This window comes from Choloepus didactylus, chromosome 15 (assembly GCF_015220235.1).
Source record: "Choloepus didactylus isolate mChoDid1 chromosome 15, mChoDid1.pri, whole genome shotgun sequence".
Lineage (NCBI taxonomy): Eukaryota > Metazoa > Chordata > Mammalia > Pilosa > Megalonychidae > Choloepus > Choloepus didactylus.
Window position 1 is genome coordinate 5,288,723 of NC_051321.1, and position 18,438 is coordinate 5,307,160.

The 18,438-nt window shown below is 44.7% G+C and overlaps 1 protein-coding gene across 1 annotated transcript in view; it reads left to right on the forward strand.

The window, feature by feature from the left end:
* Positions 1 to 7,798: 7,798 nt before the first annotated feature.
* Positions 7,799 to 18,438, forward strand: part of MKI67 (marker of proliferation Ki-67) — a 30,551-nt gene continuing 19,911 nt past the window's right edge. Inside the window, exons 1-5 of the mRNA XM_037805060.1 lie at positions 7,799 to 7,935; positions 8,441 to 8,633; positions 11,593 to 11,671; positions 11,759 to 11,874; positions 14,812 to 14,878. Coding sequence (XP_037660988.1) covers positions 8,542 to 8,633; positions 11,593 to 11,671; positions 11,759 to 11,874; positions 14,812 to 14,878 — 354 coding nt within the window. The 5' untranslated portion in view covers positions 7,799 to 7,935; positions 8,441 to 8,541. The remainder of the gene's footprint in view (positions 7,936 to 8,440; positions 8,634 to 11,592; positions 11,672 to 11,758; positions 11,875 to 14,811; positions 14,879 to 18,438) is intronic.

Below are 18,438 nucleotides of genomic sequence, written 5' to 3' on the forward strand. Positions count from 1 at the left end.
CCAAAGCGCGGGTGGAGCCACGGTGCCCCTCGCCTCGAGTTCTGACAGCCATTCCCGATTCCTCAGGATGGCGGGCTGTAACCCGCGGGCCTCTCGGGCACCCCTAAGCCGGTTATGGCACCGCAGCCTGGTGGCAGCGAGTTCTAGCGGACGCCACCTGCACACGGCCCTGGGAGAAAAGCCCGGAGCCGCGGACGCCTGAGGGGTGCTGGCGCAAGGGAAGGGTCGGGAAGGGGTCCGGGCTTCTACCTGGGTGAGAGGCTGATGGGCCCCGCTCGGGGCGCCGGGGACACGCGGCGGAAACCCAAGCAAACGAGTTCGGCCCGGGGCGGGAGGGTGGAAGTCCAGCGGCGTCCCCGGCTGGGTCCTGCGCCCCGCTGTCGGGGCTCCTGCGGCTCCGCCCTGCCCGAGCGGGGGGGAAGAGCGCGCCCTCGCCGCGCGCCCCAGTTTCAGAGGGACTCCAGGCGGAGTGGGGGAGAGGAGGCACCGCGCGCAGGGCGCACCCCCCAGCCCGCCCCTGTAAGGACCCGCAGACCAGGGCCGGCCTGGTTGTGGAGTGGGGGGAGGCAGTCAACGCGCGGGGAGGGGAAGTGAATCTGGAGAGCTGGGGCCTCCGGAATCCGCCCCCCGCCGCGCGTCCTTCCCGGCGCTGGGATGCCGGAAGCGGGGAGCCGGGCCGGGAAACGGGGTGTCCGGGGACGCAGGGGCACCTCCCGCACCCTGTCCCAGGGATCCTGGGGGAGAAGGGCCTGGATTGATCACCCTCGGGGAGCACGGCCGGGGGCGCAGCCCGCCCAGGAGGGGCTCCGAGAGTGCCCCGCCCTGTCCCTCCCCAGCGGGACCCTGGCATCGGGGCTGAAGGGGCAGACACCCTTTCCCCCAAGCTGCGCGAGTCGGGGACCATCAGCCCAGCGCTGGGGCGTGGGGTGGAGGTGGGAACCGGCGCCTCGGGTCAAGTTCAAGAAGATAATTTACAAACCAGCAGGAGTGTCCCACAGAGAAAGAGGGGACCGTGGTGACAGCCCGTGGCCGCCCCCTCGGAGGCTGGTTCCCGTCTACAACCCAGCGGTGGCGACACCTTGGGAAAATGGTTACAAAAAGTCTGCCTCGGGGGAGCTTAGCGCGTTTGCAAAATCACGTCCCCAGGAGGGGCCTGGGAGGCTTCCGAGATCCGGGCTGGTAACCAACCTTTGGGCGTAAAGCGGCTCCTAGAGCTCCATCCCCCCACCCCCGCTCCACCACTGGGACACCTGGGTCCACTCCGCGGGTTAAATCGCGTCTTTGCAGCTTTCTCCTCCCGCGCACCCCGAGCTGCACGCCACCCCAGTATCCTGGGCTGTGAAATGGAGGGAAAGAAGAATATTGCCCCCGGGCTTTGGTGGGGGTTCAGGGAGAAGAAGGCACCTGCAGTGCTTTTGTCCCTTAGGCCTCCATAAAACACGCTTATTTTAGCTCGATCTATCGCCAAGACTGGCAAACAACAGGCATTCATTAAATGTTTGTGGAGGGCTTGTTGTCAAGTGCATAACACGACCAAAAAAAAAAAAAAAAAAAAATCTTTCAAAACACAAAATTGCAATAGCTGGCTTCCTAAACATAGCCCTCACAACTCAGAGTTACACGAATAATCCCAGGCACTGAATTGTCAAAAAACAAAAACAAAAACATAACAAAACCACCAAAAGAAAACTGCTATGATACTGGAATGAAATTCTCCACTGTTTAAAGGATGCTTCACCTTACAGAGGTCTGCCCTTGTTTAAACATATGGAAGTATATCCCAACAGATGAATTGTGATTGACTGGTTCACTTAAAAAAAAAATGATGAGCATGTTTTAAGTTTACTGATATAAAATTCATGACATGAAAATTAGCTTTGGAAAGGAACAACCATTAAATGATCCCACATATCTAAAACATCCTCAGGAACTTCCTTTGGGGTAGTGCACTTCATTACAGGTGAAATCCTCATGTACATGAAGCCTTCTCTTCCAGTAGGTAAATACAGCAAATAGGGACAAGGCTAGCCAGGCCCATCAAATATTTCAAGACGAAAAGTAAGAAGATCCGGGGTTTAAACATATTTTCTTTCCATTATTCTTTCCTCTAACCTAATAGTCTTCAAATTCTTTTACTCCATACCCTAAAGGAAAGTTTGTATATTCCCTCACATATTTTTAAGTGGACATCTATGTTTCCATCATGAGTTTAAATCATTGCAAAGGGCACTATTTTATGGCAGGTTGCAAATACTGACAGATCAAAACTGGTGCATCACTCTTTTAAATGCATCCAATAGACTGTAAATGGCATGGTGATTCAAAAAATGCAAAAAGTTCTTCTTCAGCAGTTAGGGATTTTACATCATTCCTTTTTCTCCTTGAACTTGTATTTGCACTCTACTTCCTCCACTGAATGGTATCCTAAGGTAATTCTGTGCTTCAGTCTTTCCTTCAGCTCTCATCCTACTTATCCAAAATTTAAATACACACACAAATATTTCCCAAAATGCAGCTGAGCTAAACAACCTAAATGTATCAAATTTGAATAAATAATTTTTAAACGTAAAAAGTGAAAGTGTGTTGGAAATACATCCTCTAAAGAGGTGGCATTTAATATGTACTTCTAGTAATGGAATTGTTGAACCGTCCCTTTATTTGGTGCCTGGAGCAAGTGGGAGAAGAAAGGGCAAGTGTGAAGGGGCCAAGGGGCAGGATGATGCCCCTGGAGACACTTTCTCTGGCTAATAGATTCAGGTGCAAGTGTATGTGGGCTGTGAAGATCTGAAAATTGATTCCCTGAAAACTCCCCCTTCCTCATGCTCCCTGGAGAGTTCCCACCTACGCTGGGTCCCGAGCTCTAACCCCCAGGTCCCTACTGAGGCCCTAGTCAACACTCGAACAATGCTGGGGAGAAAGCACAGGGGCCAAGACGACTGCCCCAGAAGGAGAAACTTGCCATACTCCTCACAGCACTGAAATCTGTGTTTAAATGAAATAGGCTGTGGGCCAAACTTCAAGTTCAACAGAAAACAAAACTGATAAAGTACTTATAAAACATTTTAAAGATAAGCTCTGCCACAGATCTAAGAATCCTTAATTTCTGGACCCACCACTCTGCCAATTCCCCTAAGTCTTCCTTTCAATTTCCTGCTCTCTTCTGAGAACCAGATGTATGTATTGCATATATAGTGTTTGTAAGGTTATTTGACAGGAACTCTAGCACCTCCTAGTTCTAATGAGACTGCCTTCCAGAAGGTTGAAGAACAGTAATTAGAGTGAAAAGTTGCATTTTATAGGGTTATTCGGAGGAGATTTGTTTGATAGTTTAACTGGGGAGGAAATGGAAAGTATGGCCCAAAAGAAGTCTTATAGTCTCTGTGCATTTAAATTATCTACATCAGCCTTGTCTCAGACAATTTCAGCTTCATGGTTCTGTACAGCCAAGATTGTTTCCTGAGGGGCTTTTCCATATTCCCACATGCAGCCCACCACTGCGCTGAGCTTTAGAGCAGAACTGCTCAAACTTTTTTGTTTCATGGTCCACTTACACCTTTAAAATTATTGAGACCACCAAGAATTTTACGTATATGGGTCATATCTATTGGTACTTATTGTATTTGAAGTTAAAACAGAGGAATTTTAAAAGTTTTTATTTAATGACTCATTTTAAAAATAATGATGAGCCAATTTCAGGTTACCATAAAAACATATTTTTACAAAAAATGACTATGTTATCCAACACACCCAAAAAATTAGTGAGAAGAGGGGCATCGTTTTCCATCCTTGCGTGTATCTTTTTAACCTGGCTCAATAGAAGACACTTGGATTCTCACATCTGCACCTGCATTTGGAAAACTCCACCATACACTTGAAAGAAAATGAGTGTGGAGAAGGTAAATAATGTCCAGTTTTATTAGGAGCATGGTGTTAACCTCTTTGGTCCCCTGAAAGGATGTGGGAGACCCTCAGGGGCCCCAGACCCCACATGGAGAACTGCTGCTCCTGATCAACAAAAACTAAGTTCCAAGGAGTGTGGGGCTTCTGGCTGCTTCCCCACCCATGCTAGAACCTTCTCCAACTAGTATAGAAACCTAATCCCTAAGGACACACACACACACACACACACACACACACACCACAGCCCCCTTGCCTTTGCCCCCTGCTTCTGGATGGGCTGGGCCAGTGGAAATCACCTGGGTCAGGTGGAGGTATTTATTCCCCATAATGTCGCCTGTGGCACCGGCAGGGTAGCCCTCTCAGGCAGATCCCTTTCCGGATTTCACTCACTTCCCTCCTCATCCTTAGGGCCTGGGGTGGAAATGGCTCCCAGCACCAGGTCCTGCACAATTCCTTGTGGGTTTTCTTCCACTGCAGCATGCTGTTTGTTTCCCACTGGGGCTTGTCAATAAGCACCCCCATGACCAAACCCATCTACCTGCACCATAACCCAGAAAGGGAGCCAGCCAGGCTGCCTTCACAGTCTGAAGAAAGAAAGAAAAAAAAAAAAAAAAAAAAGACAGCAGTGACTCTGGGGTATGGGAAAAAAAAATGAGCCAAGGGTCTCAGAGAGAGAAAATGCCATGTGTCCATCTAGGAAGTTTGTTTTGAAGAAATAGACTTAAATCACACAGTTTTAAAAATCAATACTCAATTTAGTTATGTCTTTGCAATTTTTTGAAATATGAAAAAAACGGAAAAAAGAATAATAGAAAAATAATATACACAATGTGAAAATCATGAGCAAAAACTATATGCATAAAGAAAACACCTTAAAATAATAAGGCATTTTATTCTGCCTTTCCCTGTCACTTTTAAGGTGTGTCTTTTATTTTTACAGGTAAAAACAACATAAACTTATAAATATATATGTAAAACTGTATACATAGCTATAAAACTTATTATTGAATGCCGAACATCTCCCCATCATTACAAACCTCTCCCTGGAGCCCCGTCCTCTTCTGGTTAGGGGCTCAAGGACCTCTAAAGCTCAACTCTTTGGAAGAGTTGTTTTCATTCCTCTCCCATTCTCCCAGGAGTCCCCTCCAATCGGGCTTCTGTTCCCACCACCCCACCTGCATGTAAATTCACCAGCGGCATCTGATTGACAAAGCCAAAGGCCACTTCTCAGTTGAATCTCACTCGCCATCTCAGCAGCATCTTTTGTCACTCCACCTCATCTTGGAAGCTCTAGCTTCACTCGCTTCTGCTCTCCTGGTTTTCCTCCTATCTCACTGACTGCTCCTTCTCAGTCTCTTTTGCTGTATCCTCCTCTCTCTCCATTGTTGGAGGGCCCCCAGACTCCAGCCCTTTCTCCTCCTTGTCTACTAGCACTCAAGGTTTAAGGTTTGAAAAAACATCTACAATCCTGGGCCCATGAACTCCAAGCACATGTATCCACTGCTGAGGCTAATGCAAACTGAACCCGTGATTATTTCACATGCACACACACAAAAGACACGGAAAAAAATAAAAAAAGATGGCCAAACCCTCCTCAGCTTTACTGTTTAAGAAAACAGAACTGCCATCCATCCAATCCAGTTGCCCAAGCCAAAACCCCTGAGCAATATCCCAGACTCTTTCCCTCCCCCCATGTCCGATCCCTCAGCAAATCCTGCCACCTCTACTTGCACTTTAGATCCAGCAACCCACCTGTTCACCTCCCACACTGGATTCTTGCAGTGGTCTCCCAAACTGGTCTCTGCCTGCTTCTGCCCCTGGCCTGCTACGGTCTGGTTTTTAGGCAGAAGTCAGAGGTTTCCTTTTATGATGTACCTCAGAGAGGTTATTTCTATAATCTTGGAATGGGCAAGTCCTTCCTAAGCAGGACACAGTAACATTTAACTATAACATTTTGAAAGGACCATTAATTAAACCAAAGGCAAATGCCAACCGAGAAAGAAAGTTGTAGTACACATGAGAATTAATTTCCTTAATCTAAGAAAAACTTAAGAAAGAAGATAGACCAAAAAAAAAAAAAAAAAACAAGAGAAAACAGACAAACCACAGAGCACAGGTAAAAGAAATACAGTGGATACTGAGGCAGGCAAATAATGCTCCTCCCATCCCCAAGATAGCCCCATCTCACCCCCGGAATCTGAAACTCTGTCCTGTCACATGGCAAGAGGGAATCAAGGTCGCAGATGACCTTGAGGGGAGATGAGGGGAGATCACCCTGGACTATCCCAGTGAGCTCAAGGTAATCACAAGTGTCCCTCTAAGTGACAGGGGGGCAGGAGGGTGAGACAGCAGGATTCAGAAGGACCAGCAGACTGCTTCAAAGATGAGGGGGATGCAGGAGCCAAGGAATCCAGGCATCCCCTAGAAGCTGGAAAAGGCAAGCAGGTGGATTCTCTCCCGGAGCCTCCGGAAGAAATGCAGCAGTCCTGTCAGCTTCTCGATTTTAGTGCAGTACTATGTGTTTCAGACCTCTCATTTCCACGACTGGAAGACGATAAATTTGTTTTGTTGTACTCTTCTAAATTGTTTCAGGAAACCAACAGAGACACCAACAAAAAAAGACATGCAAACCCAAACAAACAGCTCGTCTATTTTTTTTTCTTTTTTTGCCTCTTAGATTGACATCAATTAAATAATAATAAAAATTATCAATATATTTGGTGAAAGAAGATACGAGCTCAAACATTTTAGAAGGCAATTTGGGACTATATGTAACAAATTTACATATACATATCCTCTGACCCAACAGATTTTAGGAGCTTGCTTTCCTGTGTTTAGCAAAGTCTGCCAAGAAACATGCACTGGATTTTTTGTTTAAAGCAGCATTGTCAAGGTATAATTGACATACAATAAACTGCACATATTAAAGTGTAAAATCTGGGAAGGTTTAATAAATCTGTGAAACGATCACTACAATCAAGATAGTGAACACATATATCCAATGCCCTCAAAAGTTTCCTCAATCCCCTTTACAATCCCCCTCCTTTCTCTCCACCATCTCCCCTTCCCCCAAAGGAACACAGATCCGCTTTTGGTCACTATAGATTAGCTTGCCTTTTCTACAGTTTTATATAAACGTGATCATTCGTTTTTCACTTGGCATAATTATTTTAAGATTCATCCACGGGGTCATGAAAAAGGTTTTCTAATTGTAGAATTATTTCTAATAGCAAAGCTTTATAAACCGAAATAGCAATGGGAAGATTAAGTAAATTAAGTAAATCATGTGCAGCTGTCAAAATGAAAGCAGAAGCAGAGTGTATGCTAAATGGAGCCGGTCTCAGGATTTAAGCAGAGGACACAGTATAGAATAATGTGATATTATGATCTTCTTTTGTGTAATCTTGAAAAACTGACTACGCTCTGGGAAAATATACAGGAATCTGCGGGAAATACTGGTTATCTTTAGGGGAGATGCAAGGACGGGAGAAAGATTTACTTAAACATTTTAAGCCTTGTAGCAATGAGGAACATCACGTGTCAGGCCCCTAATGAAAAAAGAGGCAGGAGAGGTTATCTGGGCCTTGGGATCACGTCCCACGTTCCAACTTTTTAGGTTTTCTCCTACGAAGACAAGAGCACGATGTCTGCCCCGGAGGCTCAGCTCCAGGCGACCGTGGGCGGTCGCGCGCTGCAGGGCCGCAGAGGCCCTCCTCGGCCGTGGCCCCTCCCCCGGCGCCGCCAGACCGCGCAGCCTCCCTTCCGCTCCCGCCCATCCGCGTCCCCATTGGCCGGCCCGCGGCCCGCGCCGCCCAATCACAGCGCTTAGCGCCAGAATTCGAATCGGTGTTTGGATTCGAACAGCAGGAAGCGCGGCTCTCCGCGCGGCGGGCGGCAGGGCGCGCGGGCGGAGCGCGGCGGTCGGAGGGATCCGGCCAAGGCGCCCGGGCGCGGGGCTTCGTGGCGCTAGCGCGCGGCGGCGGCCGCCGTGGGCTGTGGACGGCGGGGACGGGCGACGTGGACTCACACGTCTAGGTGAGCCGCGGCCGGACGCCTCGCGGGTGGGGGTTCGCGGCGCGCAGTGTTCCGCGCCGTTGGCTCCTGGGTCCCCGGGTGGGCCCAGGTGACGGCGAGGGGCTCGGGTTCGGGCGCTCTCGAGAGGGTGTTGGCGAGGGTGGGCAACATGCTGGAGGACGGGGCGACTGGGGGCGGTGCTGGGGGCGCCCTCGGGGGTCAGCGGGCGAGGCGCCCTTGGGGGGCAACCTGGGCGCGCGCTCGGGGGACAGCGGGCCCTCTGGGGGGCGTGCGCTGAGGCTCGGAGCAGCCGGGGGCGCCATGGGGGCAGCTTGGGGTCGCCCTCAGTGTGGGGCTGGGGGTGGCAGCCTGTGTGGCCTGTGTTGACCCAGGTGTCAGTAAAGGCGTCGGCCAGGGCGGCGGGGGCTTTGGTTAACGTCCAGGGGACTCTGATGCGTCACTGAAAAGTGACTTCCTAACCCGCTTGCTCGGAGAGTAACCTTTCCTTCCTTTTTGTTTTATTCAGAAAGTGATTTGCGGTGGAAGAGTTGTTGGTAAATTTGCTCTGGCAACCCTTGTAAAACCTGGCGTTCCTATGTGGACTGTCATCTAGTAATAGTTTAGAAAATGAGTCTTTGCGGCCACCTTGTTATCATAAAAAGGAGCGGGATCGACGGTACCCATTTCCCCCTGCGGCGCCAAACCTGTTTATTTGGAAGGTGAGCTCTGTGTGTGTGAGTGGTGGCAATAGCCTCTCAAATTTCCTTGCTTCTTCCTCTTTTCTTTGTTAACTTGACAGTTGTTTATTACCAGATGGGATTTTGGAAATATCCTTGTATAGTTAAGCTTTTTAATTTGGTAAAAGCCTTGAGATGGAGAAAGATATAGATGGATGATCTTCAAATTCGGGTCCACGTGAGGCAGTCCCGAGGAGGCGGCCGCGTGGGTGTGAACCCCGACCCCGCTGTCACGGGCTCCCAGGGCACACTTTGGAGCAGAGAAGGGAGTTTCTCCTTGGCTCCTCGCTCTTTTGGAAAAATGATAGCAGGGAAGTCCTCCTGCTTGTATTTTGGGAAAGTTTCCCTATTTTGTTGCTTTCCTCTTTCGGTGCCAGTTAATTGGATTTTATGCTTGGTTTTTAATGACAGAATTTAATTGACAGAATTTCCATTGTTCCATAATGTCACACGTGACTACATTTTAAAATTCCTTGTGTAAAGAACTTTCTTTTTTCTTAAACATAACTTCTACTATTTCCCAAGAGCCCTTGAAGTAAAGGGTTGCCCTAGATTATAGTTTATTTTCTTGGGGTAGGGTAGGAAGGAGTTGGAAGCAATGTAGTTATTTTAGGTTGTTTTTCTTATTCCTTTGTTTGGGTTTTGTTTGATTTTTTTTTTTAATTCTTTGTTTTTTAATTTTTTGATAAAGTTAAAAAACAAAAAGAAAAAAACTGAAAAATAAAAAGGTTGTGCTAGAACCACAGTTGCCCACTCAGCACCCGGACACAGCAGCATCGTGTAGGGTCATTGTTACCTACGACTGTTCTACAGAAATCTGAGGTTTTTGCTTCTTTTTAAGTAGGGTTATATTTAATGCCAGATTAGCTCTAAAATATGTCTCGTGTTTCTTCTTCTCTTACATGGAACAGAAAGTAGGCATGTGGCAGCCAGTGCCACAGAGACTGGGAACCCCAAGGAATCAGTTATTTATACCTCCCTGCCCAAATCATCCCCTTTCCCAGCTGGACCATCACAATAGCCTCTTCACTGGTTTTTTCTTGCATGTCTTTGTCTTCTACAGTCTGTTCTTGGTACTGCAGCCAGCATGGTGTTAAATTTTAATGCGGTTTCCTTGTTAACTGTTAAGGGGGTGGGGCGGGGCCTTGGAAATCACACTGCCTGTTAGAGCCCTGTTCCTATAGCCGGGTGATTAAGACAAGTTACTTCTCACCTTGTCAGTTTACCCAACATAAAGGGATAATGGTGCCTAATTCCTTAGGTCATAAGGACTGATAGAGCAAGTTGCCTAATAAGAGGTATTAGTTTTGCGGCCTGTAGGTACATGCCATGCATCAGGGACAGTTTATTAGTTCGTCAGGGACAGTCTTGGTTAGTGCACCTTGTATAATTCTTCATCGCACCCCCTCTCATTCTCTAACGTGGTCACCCTCCCTTGGAGCACTGTGCTCTGGCCCGTGACTCCCCTTCTGGCCTCATCTGGTGCCCCAGCCCTGTCCCTGGCCACGTGCCAGCCCCCCACAGGCTCCCAGGCTCATGCTTGCCCTGGTGCTTTGGGGCAGTTTGGACTTGATGAGTCTCCCCTCCCACGTGAGTGATTCCTTTCCCTCGTTCACATAGCAGTTTACCTGTCACTTCCAGAAGCCTTCCGTGAGCAGTGCTCCCTGCCTCATGGCGGCGTTACTGGTAACGAGTGCTTTTAGTCTCTCTCCCACTCCCCTGAACTCCCCAAGAGCGAGGCCTGTCCATTAGGAATTACCTGTTCCGTGCTGGGTATGCTGAGGTGATGAGTAGTTAGCACTCTGAGAAGTGTTCAGTGGAAATTATTTGCTGGAGATTTGGGTTTGGAATCAGCATATAGCAGTGGTTCTCAACCCAGGGCAGATTGGGGCTCCAGGAGGCATTTGGCACTGTGGCATTTTGCTGTGTCACAGTGGGGGAGGGTGTGCCACTGGCCCCAGGGGTGCTGCTTCACCTCATGCCACGCCTGGGGCGGCTCCAAATGTCCAGGGCAATGAGTTTGAGAAATGCGTGGTGTGGAGTGGTTCTACTTAGCAGCCTCCTGCCAAACAAATTCTCAGTCCCAACAAGAAAGTCTGTCTTTTGCTGGGTTTTCTGATAACTGAAAACCAAATTCTGTTGTTTGACTTAAAATAGCTGTTTACTTTCCGTAGTTCCCTTCCTTTCAAAAGACAAAAAATGAACATTTCAGTCTTTTTAGTTACCTTACAGCAGTGATTAAATACATTTTTACATGAGCTCTTGTAATTTAGTAACCAATTCATAAGTTTGGTCACATGGATAGGAAGATATTTTTAGACTCCAGAGGTTTATATTGAGAACAGAGAAGGTTATGAAGTGTGCTCAGACTTTAAAATTAAGGAATTGTAACAGAAACTTCAGAGGATCAAGGCAGCTTACTAAATAAACTCTTTTGAATAGTTTCTGTAGAGGTTTAGGAATATTCCCATCTGGGACTTTGTGCTGTTGCCCAGCAAGGTGCTAGCGTTAAAAAAAATCACTTGCAGGGGTGATTAAACCTTTATGCACAGTGGCTTATAGCAAAAACACAGGTAGAGTATTAAAAATAAATAAATTTGTCTTTCTCCAAACTGAGATAAGGTACTCCTTTATTTGTGGCTTATAACCCTAGCTGTTATATAAAAGGAAATTAAATTTTGTATTCTATTATTTCCTATTATAATTATTTTTAAGTACTGTTAAGTTTTAAGGATCAAAAATAGTAGCTAATACAATATTTGTAAAAATTGTTTGCAAAATGTGAAGAACATTTACATTGCCCAGTTTGTTTTTAACATGATGTCATAGCATTTGCAAATCAAAAACAGTAGTCAAATGTTTTTTTATTTTGAAAACGTAAGGTAATTTTCTTAAAAGGTAGAACAACCAAAAATAAAATCTTAATTCTTTTTGAATCAAGGGGTACCGAATGTGACATCCGTATCCAGCTTCCTGTAGTATCAAAACAACATTGCAAAATTGAAATCATTCAGCAGGAGGTAAGGGTTTTTTGCTAAGTCATTTTTAAAAAATTTTCACTTTTTAATCTGTGTATTAACATTTTTCTCCCTCCTTTCTGCTTATAGGTAGTGTTGTCTAATTTGAGTAACACAAGTCCAACACAATTAAATGGCATTACTGTTTATGAACCAGTAAAGTTAAAACATGGAGATATAATAACTATTGTCGACCGCTCTTTCAGGTAGGTTAACACTGATGGGGCTTAAAATAAATGGCACCTTCCGATGAACCTTAAGCTAGTCTCACGGTTCCATTTGTGATTGTTCTTTAATGTTTCTGAATGTCAGAGTGTTTCAGATTGCCATTGTCAGCACAGATTCTTAATCTGAAAGTGTATGGATGCAGGACGAATGAGAAATGGGGCTTAAATTCATCTAAATTCAAGGATTTGAGCATACATAATTGTGCCAAAGAAGGGTGACCTGATCATAAAGAAGCTTGCTACTTCTTTGCAAAGACTGACTATATGGGAAACTGTGTTTGAGGTTTTTTAATTTTATAATTTTTTAAGTAGAATACACACAAAAAAAGGGACAGAACAAAATGTCCAGCTCAGTTTGTCATGAACTGGACAGCTGTATGGTCACCACCCATGACATGTAATAGAACATTTCCAGAAGCTTGTTTCATGCTGTCTTCTACTCACTTCATTTTCTCACCAAGTAAACCACTATTATGGCTTTTATGATATCATAACTCTTTGGAGTTTTACTACCTTAAGCATATATTTCTAAATACTATGGCTTTGTCTTTATTAAACTCCATATAAATGAAATGATGAAGTATGTATTTGTGTCTGACTTCTTTTGTTCTTAAGTTTTTGAGATTCATATGACGTAGGATGTACCTGTGGTTCTTTTCTTCTCATTGCATAAGTATTTAACTGAGATAGTACAATTATACACAATCCATTTTTTGTACTGGATGGCTAGTTGAGTAATTTCCAGTTATTGAAATATGCTGAGACTTGCTTTATGGTCAATTAATACATGTTGAATTTAAAAATTAAATTAATATTTTAATGCATGTTTGAAAAGAATGTATATTCTACAGCTATTGGGTACAGTGTTCATCCCTGTGTGTCTGTTGGAGTCACACCCTCTATATACTTAGTAATTTTTCCCCTGCTTATTATTTACTAGGAGAGGTATGGTGAAATCTCCCATTAAGACTGGGGATTTGTTTTTTCCTTTTTTCTCCCCCTTTTTCTTAATATTTAGCTCTATCCTTTTTTTGCTTCATTTATTTTGAGGCTGAACCATTAGTCCCTGTTATCCCTGCCTTAACTGGCTGCTCTCTGTCTGCCTTCTGACCCCCAAACCTCCAAGTGCAGTTTTTGGACCTCTGCTGCTTTCCATCCTCGTTCTTTTCTCATGTGGACTCACTCTGTCCTGGGAACTCTGGACTTGTATATCCAACTGCCCTCTCAACCGTTGCATCAAGACACCCAAAAGTCATCTCCAAGAGATGTTCAGAAATCAAAGTCGTGATACCTTCTGTGTTGTCCCTCAGTCTTCTCCAGCTCAGCAAAATAGCAATTCCAGTTTTATTCAAAATCCATAAAGTCCTTATCTCCTCTTGTCTTCAGATTAGACCACCACGCACACCTCTGTTTCTGCCTAGACCAAGCCCCCCACATCTTGAGCCTGCTCAGGCTCCTGGGGTTGTCTCCTGCCTCTACCAGAGAGCGCCTTCTCGAGGGAGAGACCAGAGTGAGCCCTCTCAAGGCAGGTTGCATCTCTCCCATCCCTGGAATCGCTCCCTGTCTCAGAATACATCTAGTCTCCTTTCTCCGGCTCAGGAGACCCTGGGCGACTTGCCTCCCATTCACCTCCCTGGCCTCTCCTTTTCCCATCCTTCCCCTCGCTCACGTGTCCAGGTCTACCAGTCTCCTCACCACGTAGTGCACGCTTGTGCCTCCGAGCGTTTGTGTTGGCTGCTCCCTTTGCCTGCTGGATTCTTCTCTAGGTGTCCTCAAGGCTCATTCTCTGCTTTCTGATCTCCCAGAGTGACCCAGGAGCGAGTCCCTGGCTGCCGCCCCCCCCCCCCCCCCCCCCCCCCGCCCAGTCTTGTCTGTCTGCAAGCTCGGCTTTGGTTTTCTTCCTAATGCTTCACCACCTCTGGATGTGTTTTTTTCCTTCCCACTAGGATGCAAACTCCTTGAGAGAAGGAGTGGTTTTTTTCATTCCTTGCTGTAGACTGGTGCCTTGAGCAGCACCTGGCACGAAGTAGGGTCTCACCTATGTGTTGTGAATGCTGAATAGATGAGCGTCTCCCCTCTGCATTCGAAAGGGAAACCTCCGGGTGGGGAGTCTTCCCTGTGGAACAGAGACCAAAACATATCCTCCCTAAGGAGATTCCATTCAAATTGAGACCAACTGGGATGAGTAAAGGCCCCCCACAAACAGAACATGGATCTTAGAAGGAAGGATTTGAACCCAAACTCAACAATAAGGAACAATTCTAGTTCTCAGACTGCTTCAGATTGTATTCAGATGGCATCTAAATTCAAATCAGGCCATCTCACGGAAGGGCCGAGGTTTTCAGTGTGTCAAATAAAAGATTGGGTCTGTGAATTGATCCCTGGGTTCTGTTAGGGCAGTTATGTATTTTGCTAAATGTCAGCTTCATAAGATGTGCCTATGTTTGTTCAGACATAGATTGAATAAGTGGGAAACTGAAGAAATCAGCATGTTCTAAAGTGGGAGGATGGCTGCATTACACTGAAGGATATGACTGAATGATGTTAGTAAAAATCTTTTGCCACCAGCTGTGCTAGTTGACCTTCCAAGCCAGGAAGTTATTTTCATGGAGGCAACCTAGGTTTGCTCTCCTGTGCGTTAGATTTGAATATAGAAGGTGCTCAGGGTATTGTCACATACTCCGTTTAGTCAGAAACTAATGTGGGCCCCCAACTTCTGACAATGTGTAAAAGATACTTGAGGCAGCTTAACATTTTAGTGTAAAAGCACTTTCCTAACTAAACTTATTTTCCTGAATAAGGTAATGAACAAAGTGAAGTTTTCCCTTGATCCCTGGACATTAACTATATGGAGGTTTTAAACATAGGATACAAAACTTGATTCTAACTTTGAGTCTGTCATTTTATACACTTTAGGTATGAATGTGAAAGTCATCGGAAAGGAATCAGGACAATTGATTTTCCAGAACAAAGAAGTGACCAGGTGATGGGGAATATCATTCTTTTATATGATGATATGTGATCATTTATATATACTTTAATGAATCGTTTCTCATTTTAAATCAGTGACAAAGGAGTATGATTTACTGATAGAATAGGAGGATATTAATAAGGTATTAGAACAAATTGGACTTGGACATATTAAAATAATCTAGGACTATAGTTTCTCTTTGTTATTCAGAATGAGAGTACTAAGTTGGCCTTAAACTTCTGCCCCAAAAGACTTGTAGAGCATCTCGTGACCTTAGTTTTTTTGCACACCTATGGTTAAGGTCAATCTCAAAACATATGGACTAAAATTTGGGAACTACTTTATCTTATGTTGTGGCTCATTTGTCTCCCCATCTGGTTATTGTACCCATCTATCTTTCTGTGACTGAAATAACCACATTGTGAAAGTTCTGAGTATCAAAGGTACTTCCCAATTTTGGTAAACAGAGGACCCATGAAACCAGAAGAGAGTCACTGTGCTTTGTCACGGGAGAGAATTCCATTATATGAGGGTACTGGTGTGCAAATGGGGTATTCCAAGTGGTGCAGTTTATTAAAACACAATTTTGGGCCCATCTTTGGACAGTCTGATTTGGTAGGTCTAGGCAATGTCCTGAGAATTTGTTTTTCCTGTTGTTTAGGAAGCTTCCCAAGCTAGTCTAATAGGAGCAAGCTGGAATTCACGGGCTGAGGTACACCTGAAATTAGCAACAGGCCCCACAATTTCAAGGTCCCTGCCACTGCTGAGTGCAGACTCTTCTCTCGAGGAGTAGCCTAATGTTGCACCTGCTCATCAGCCTCTGTGGAGGAAGCTCGTTTTTGAGATATCCCAACCCTGGCCGCCATCCTAACTTGTTAGTTGATATGAAGAAACCAGCCAAAAGGCCAGCTGAATGAGCTGTGGGTTACCTACGGGCCAGGTAGCAGTCTAGGAATTCTTTATTATTGGTCTGAGATAAAATAACCCTTGAAATTGAGTACTTAGAAAATGTTATAACAATTTGATAATCATTTTGTGACTGTTGAACAAAACAATATTAAAAAGTGGGCATATTTTATACATCTTTTTAAATTTTATGAGTTCATTTTTTAAATGCAATTTTATTGAGATATATTCACATAACATGCAATCCTTCAAATTGTATAACCACTTGTTCACAGTATCATCATATAGTTGTGCATTCATTACCACAATCAATCTTTGAACATTTTCATTACTCCAAAAGATAAAATAAAAATTAAAATAAAAAAGAACATCCAAAACATTCCAATCCCCTCCTCCCTCCATTGTTGATTTACTTTTTTTTAAATTGAATTCAGTTTTCTTGAGATATATTCACATACCATACAATCATCTATGGTATACAATCAATTGTTCACAGTACCATCATACAGTTATGCCTTCATCACCCCAATCTATTGTTGATCACTTTCTTTACAACAGAAAGAATCAGAATAACAAATAAAAGTAAAAAAAAAACCCCAAATCATCCCCCCCCATCCCACCCTATTTTTCATTTAGTTTTTGTCCCCATTTTTCTACTCATCCATCCATACACGGGATAAAGGGAATGCGATCCACAAGGTTTTCACAATCACACTGTCACCCCTTGTAAGCTACACTGTTATATAATCATCTTCAAGAGTCAAGGCTACTGGATTGGAGTTTGATGATTTCAGGTATTTACTTCTAGCTATCCAATACATTAAAACCTAAAAAGCGTTATCTGTGTAGTGCGTAAGAATATCCACCAGAGTGACCTCTCGACTCCATTGGAAATCTCCCAGCCACTGAAGCTTTATTTCGTTTCATTTCATATCCCCCTTTTGGTCGAAGATGTTCTCAATCCCACGATGCCGGGTCCAGATTCATCCCTGGGAGTCATATCCCACGTAGCCAGGGAAATTTACAACCCTGAGAGTCAGGTCCTACGTGGGGTGGGGGCGGGGATGGGGGGGTTGGCAGTGAGATCGCCTGCTGAGGTGGCTTAGCTAGAGAGAGAGGGCCACATCTGAGCAACAAAGAGGTACTCAGGGGGAGACTCTTCAGCACAATTATAAGCAGGTTTAGCCTCTCCTTTGCAGTAACAAGCTTCATAAAGGCAAGTGCCAAGACAAGAGGGCTTGGCACACCAAGCCATCAGTCCTCAATGTGAGAACGTCAGCGGTAATCCAGGTGAAGGAGTCCAACACTTCTGCATCCTCCCCCCGCTCCTTGGGGGACCCTGCATATATATTTTTATTCTCTGCCCAAATTACTTTGGGATGTGTTGCTATTTTACTCTAACCTATACAAACCTACCATATCTCACTTCCTCCTATTCAAAGTTCCATGTAATTGTGGTGTTTGAACAGTGTATAAGTTATATTGTTTAGAAATATAGATCCTACACGAAATAAACATCTCTTCCCTTGGTGTCACATGAAAGTTGAAGTTTTATCAGCAGTTTCAACCTGTACCCTTTGGCCCGATTTGCCTTAGTCTTAACCAGATCTGCTTTATTCATATCTCTAATTGAAGTATGGGCTCTTTTTCAGCATTTTTTTTTAAACAGTTGCTGTATGCGTTAATACTGACATTCATATCTGCAGAGTCCTAACTCTGAGTCTCAGATGTCACACAGATGCCCAGTGTTCCAGAGACCAATCAGGTTATACACAAAGGGATCAGCATCGCAGAGTTTTCAGACAGCCATTACAATTCAGGAATAGATTTGACTGCTGTAAGAGCTTACAATCTAGGGACCATTACAATAATTGTTTCCCTGTTCGGCTGTGCTCTAAGATTCAATTCTGAGTTTACGCATTGTAGTTAGTCCATATTGGTGAGGCATTATAGCGTTTGCCTTGGTTTCTGGCGTACTTCACTCAAACTGCTGTCTACAGGATCCATTCACCTCGTGGCGTCTCACAGCTTCATTCCTTCTTGTAGTTGCTCAATATTCTATTGTATGCATATACCCGAGTTCACCATTCTGTTCCTCAGTGTGTGTACCCTTAGGCCACCTGCACCCATTACATATCATGAATACTGCCTCCATAAACAGCAGTGTGCAAATGTCCATTCACGTCCCTGCTCTCAGTTCTTCCAACTACATAATTCATAATGAGGTTGCAGGATCCTGTGGCCCTCACCTACTTGGCTTTTTGTGGAACCACCACACTGACCTCCAGAAAGGCTACACTATTCCGCCTCCTCATCGACAGTAAATGGGAACGTCCCTCTCTCCATGTTTTCTCCAGCACTTTTACCCCTATTTATGTTTTTTCCTACAATTTTATAGGGATACATTCACATACCATACAATTAAGCACAGTGTACAGTCAGTTGTTCACGGTATCATCATATAGTTGTACATTTATCCCACAGTCAGCACTTGAACATACTGATTACTATGAAAAAGTGTTTTTTTGTTTTGTTTTGTTTTGTTTGTTTTTTTTGAGAATAATAAAAAAGATAATAAAAAGAAAAATGTCATACAGTACAATATAATAGTAAGGACAGAAAACAACACCACTACCAAGAATCCCATATCCCTCCCTTATATCACC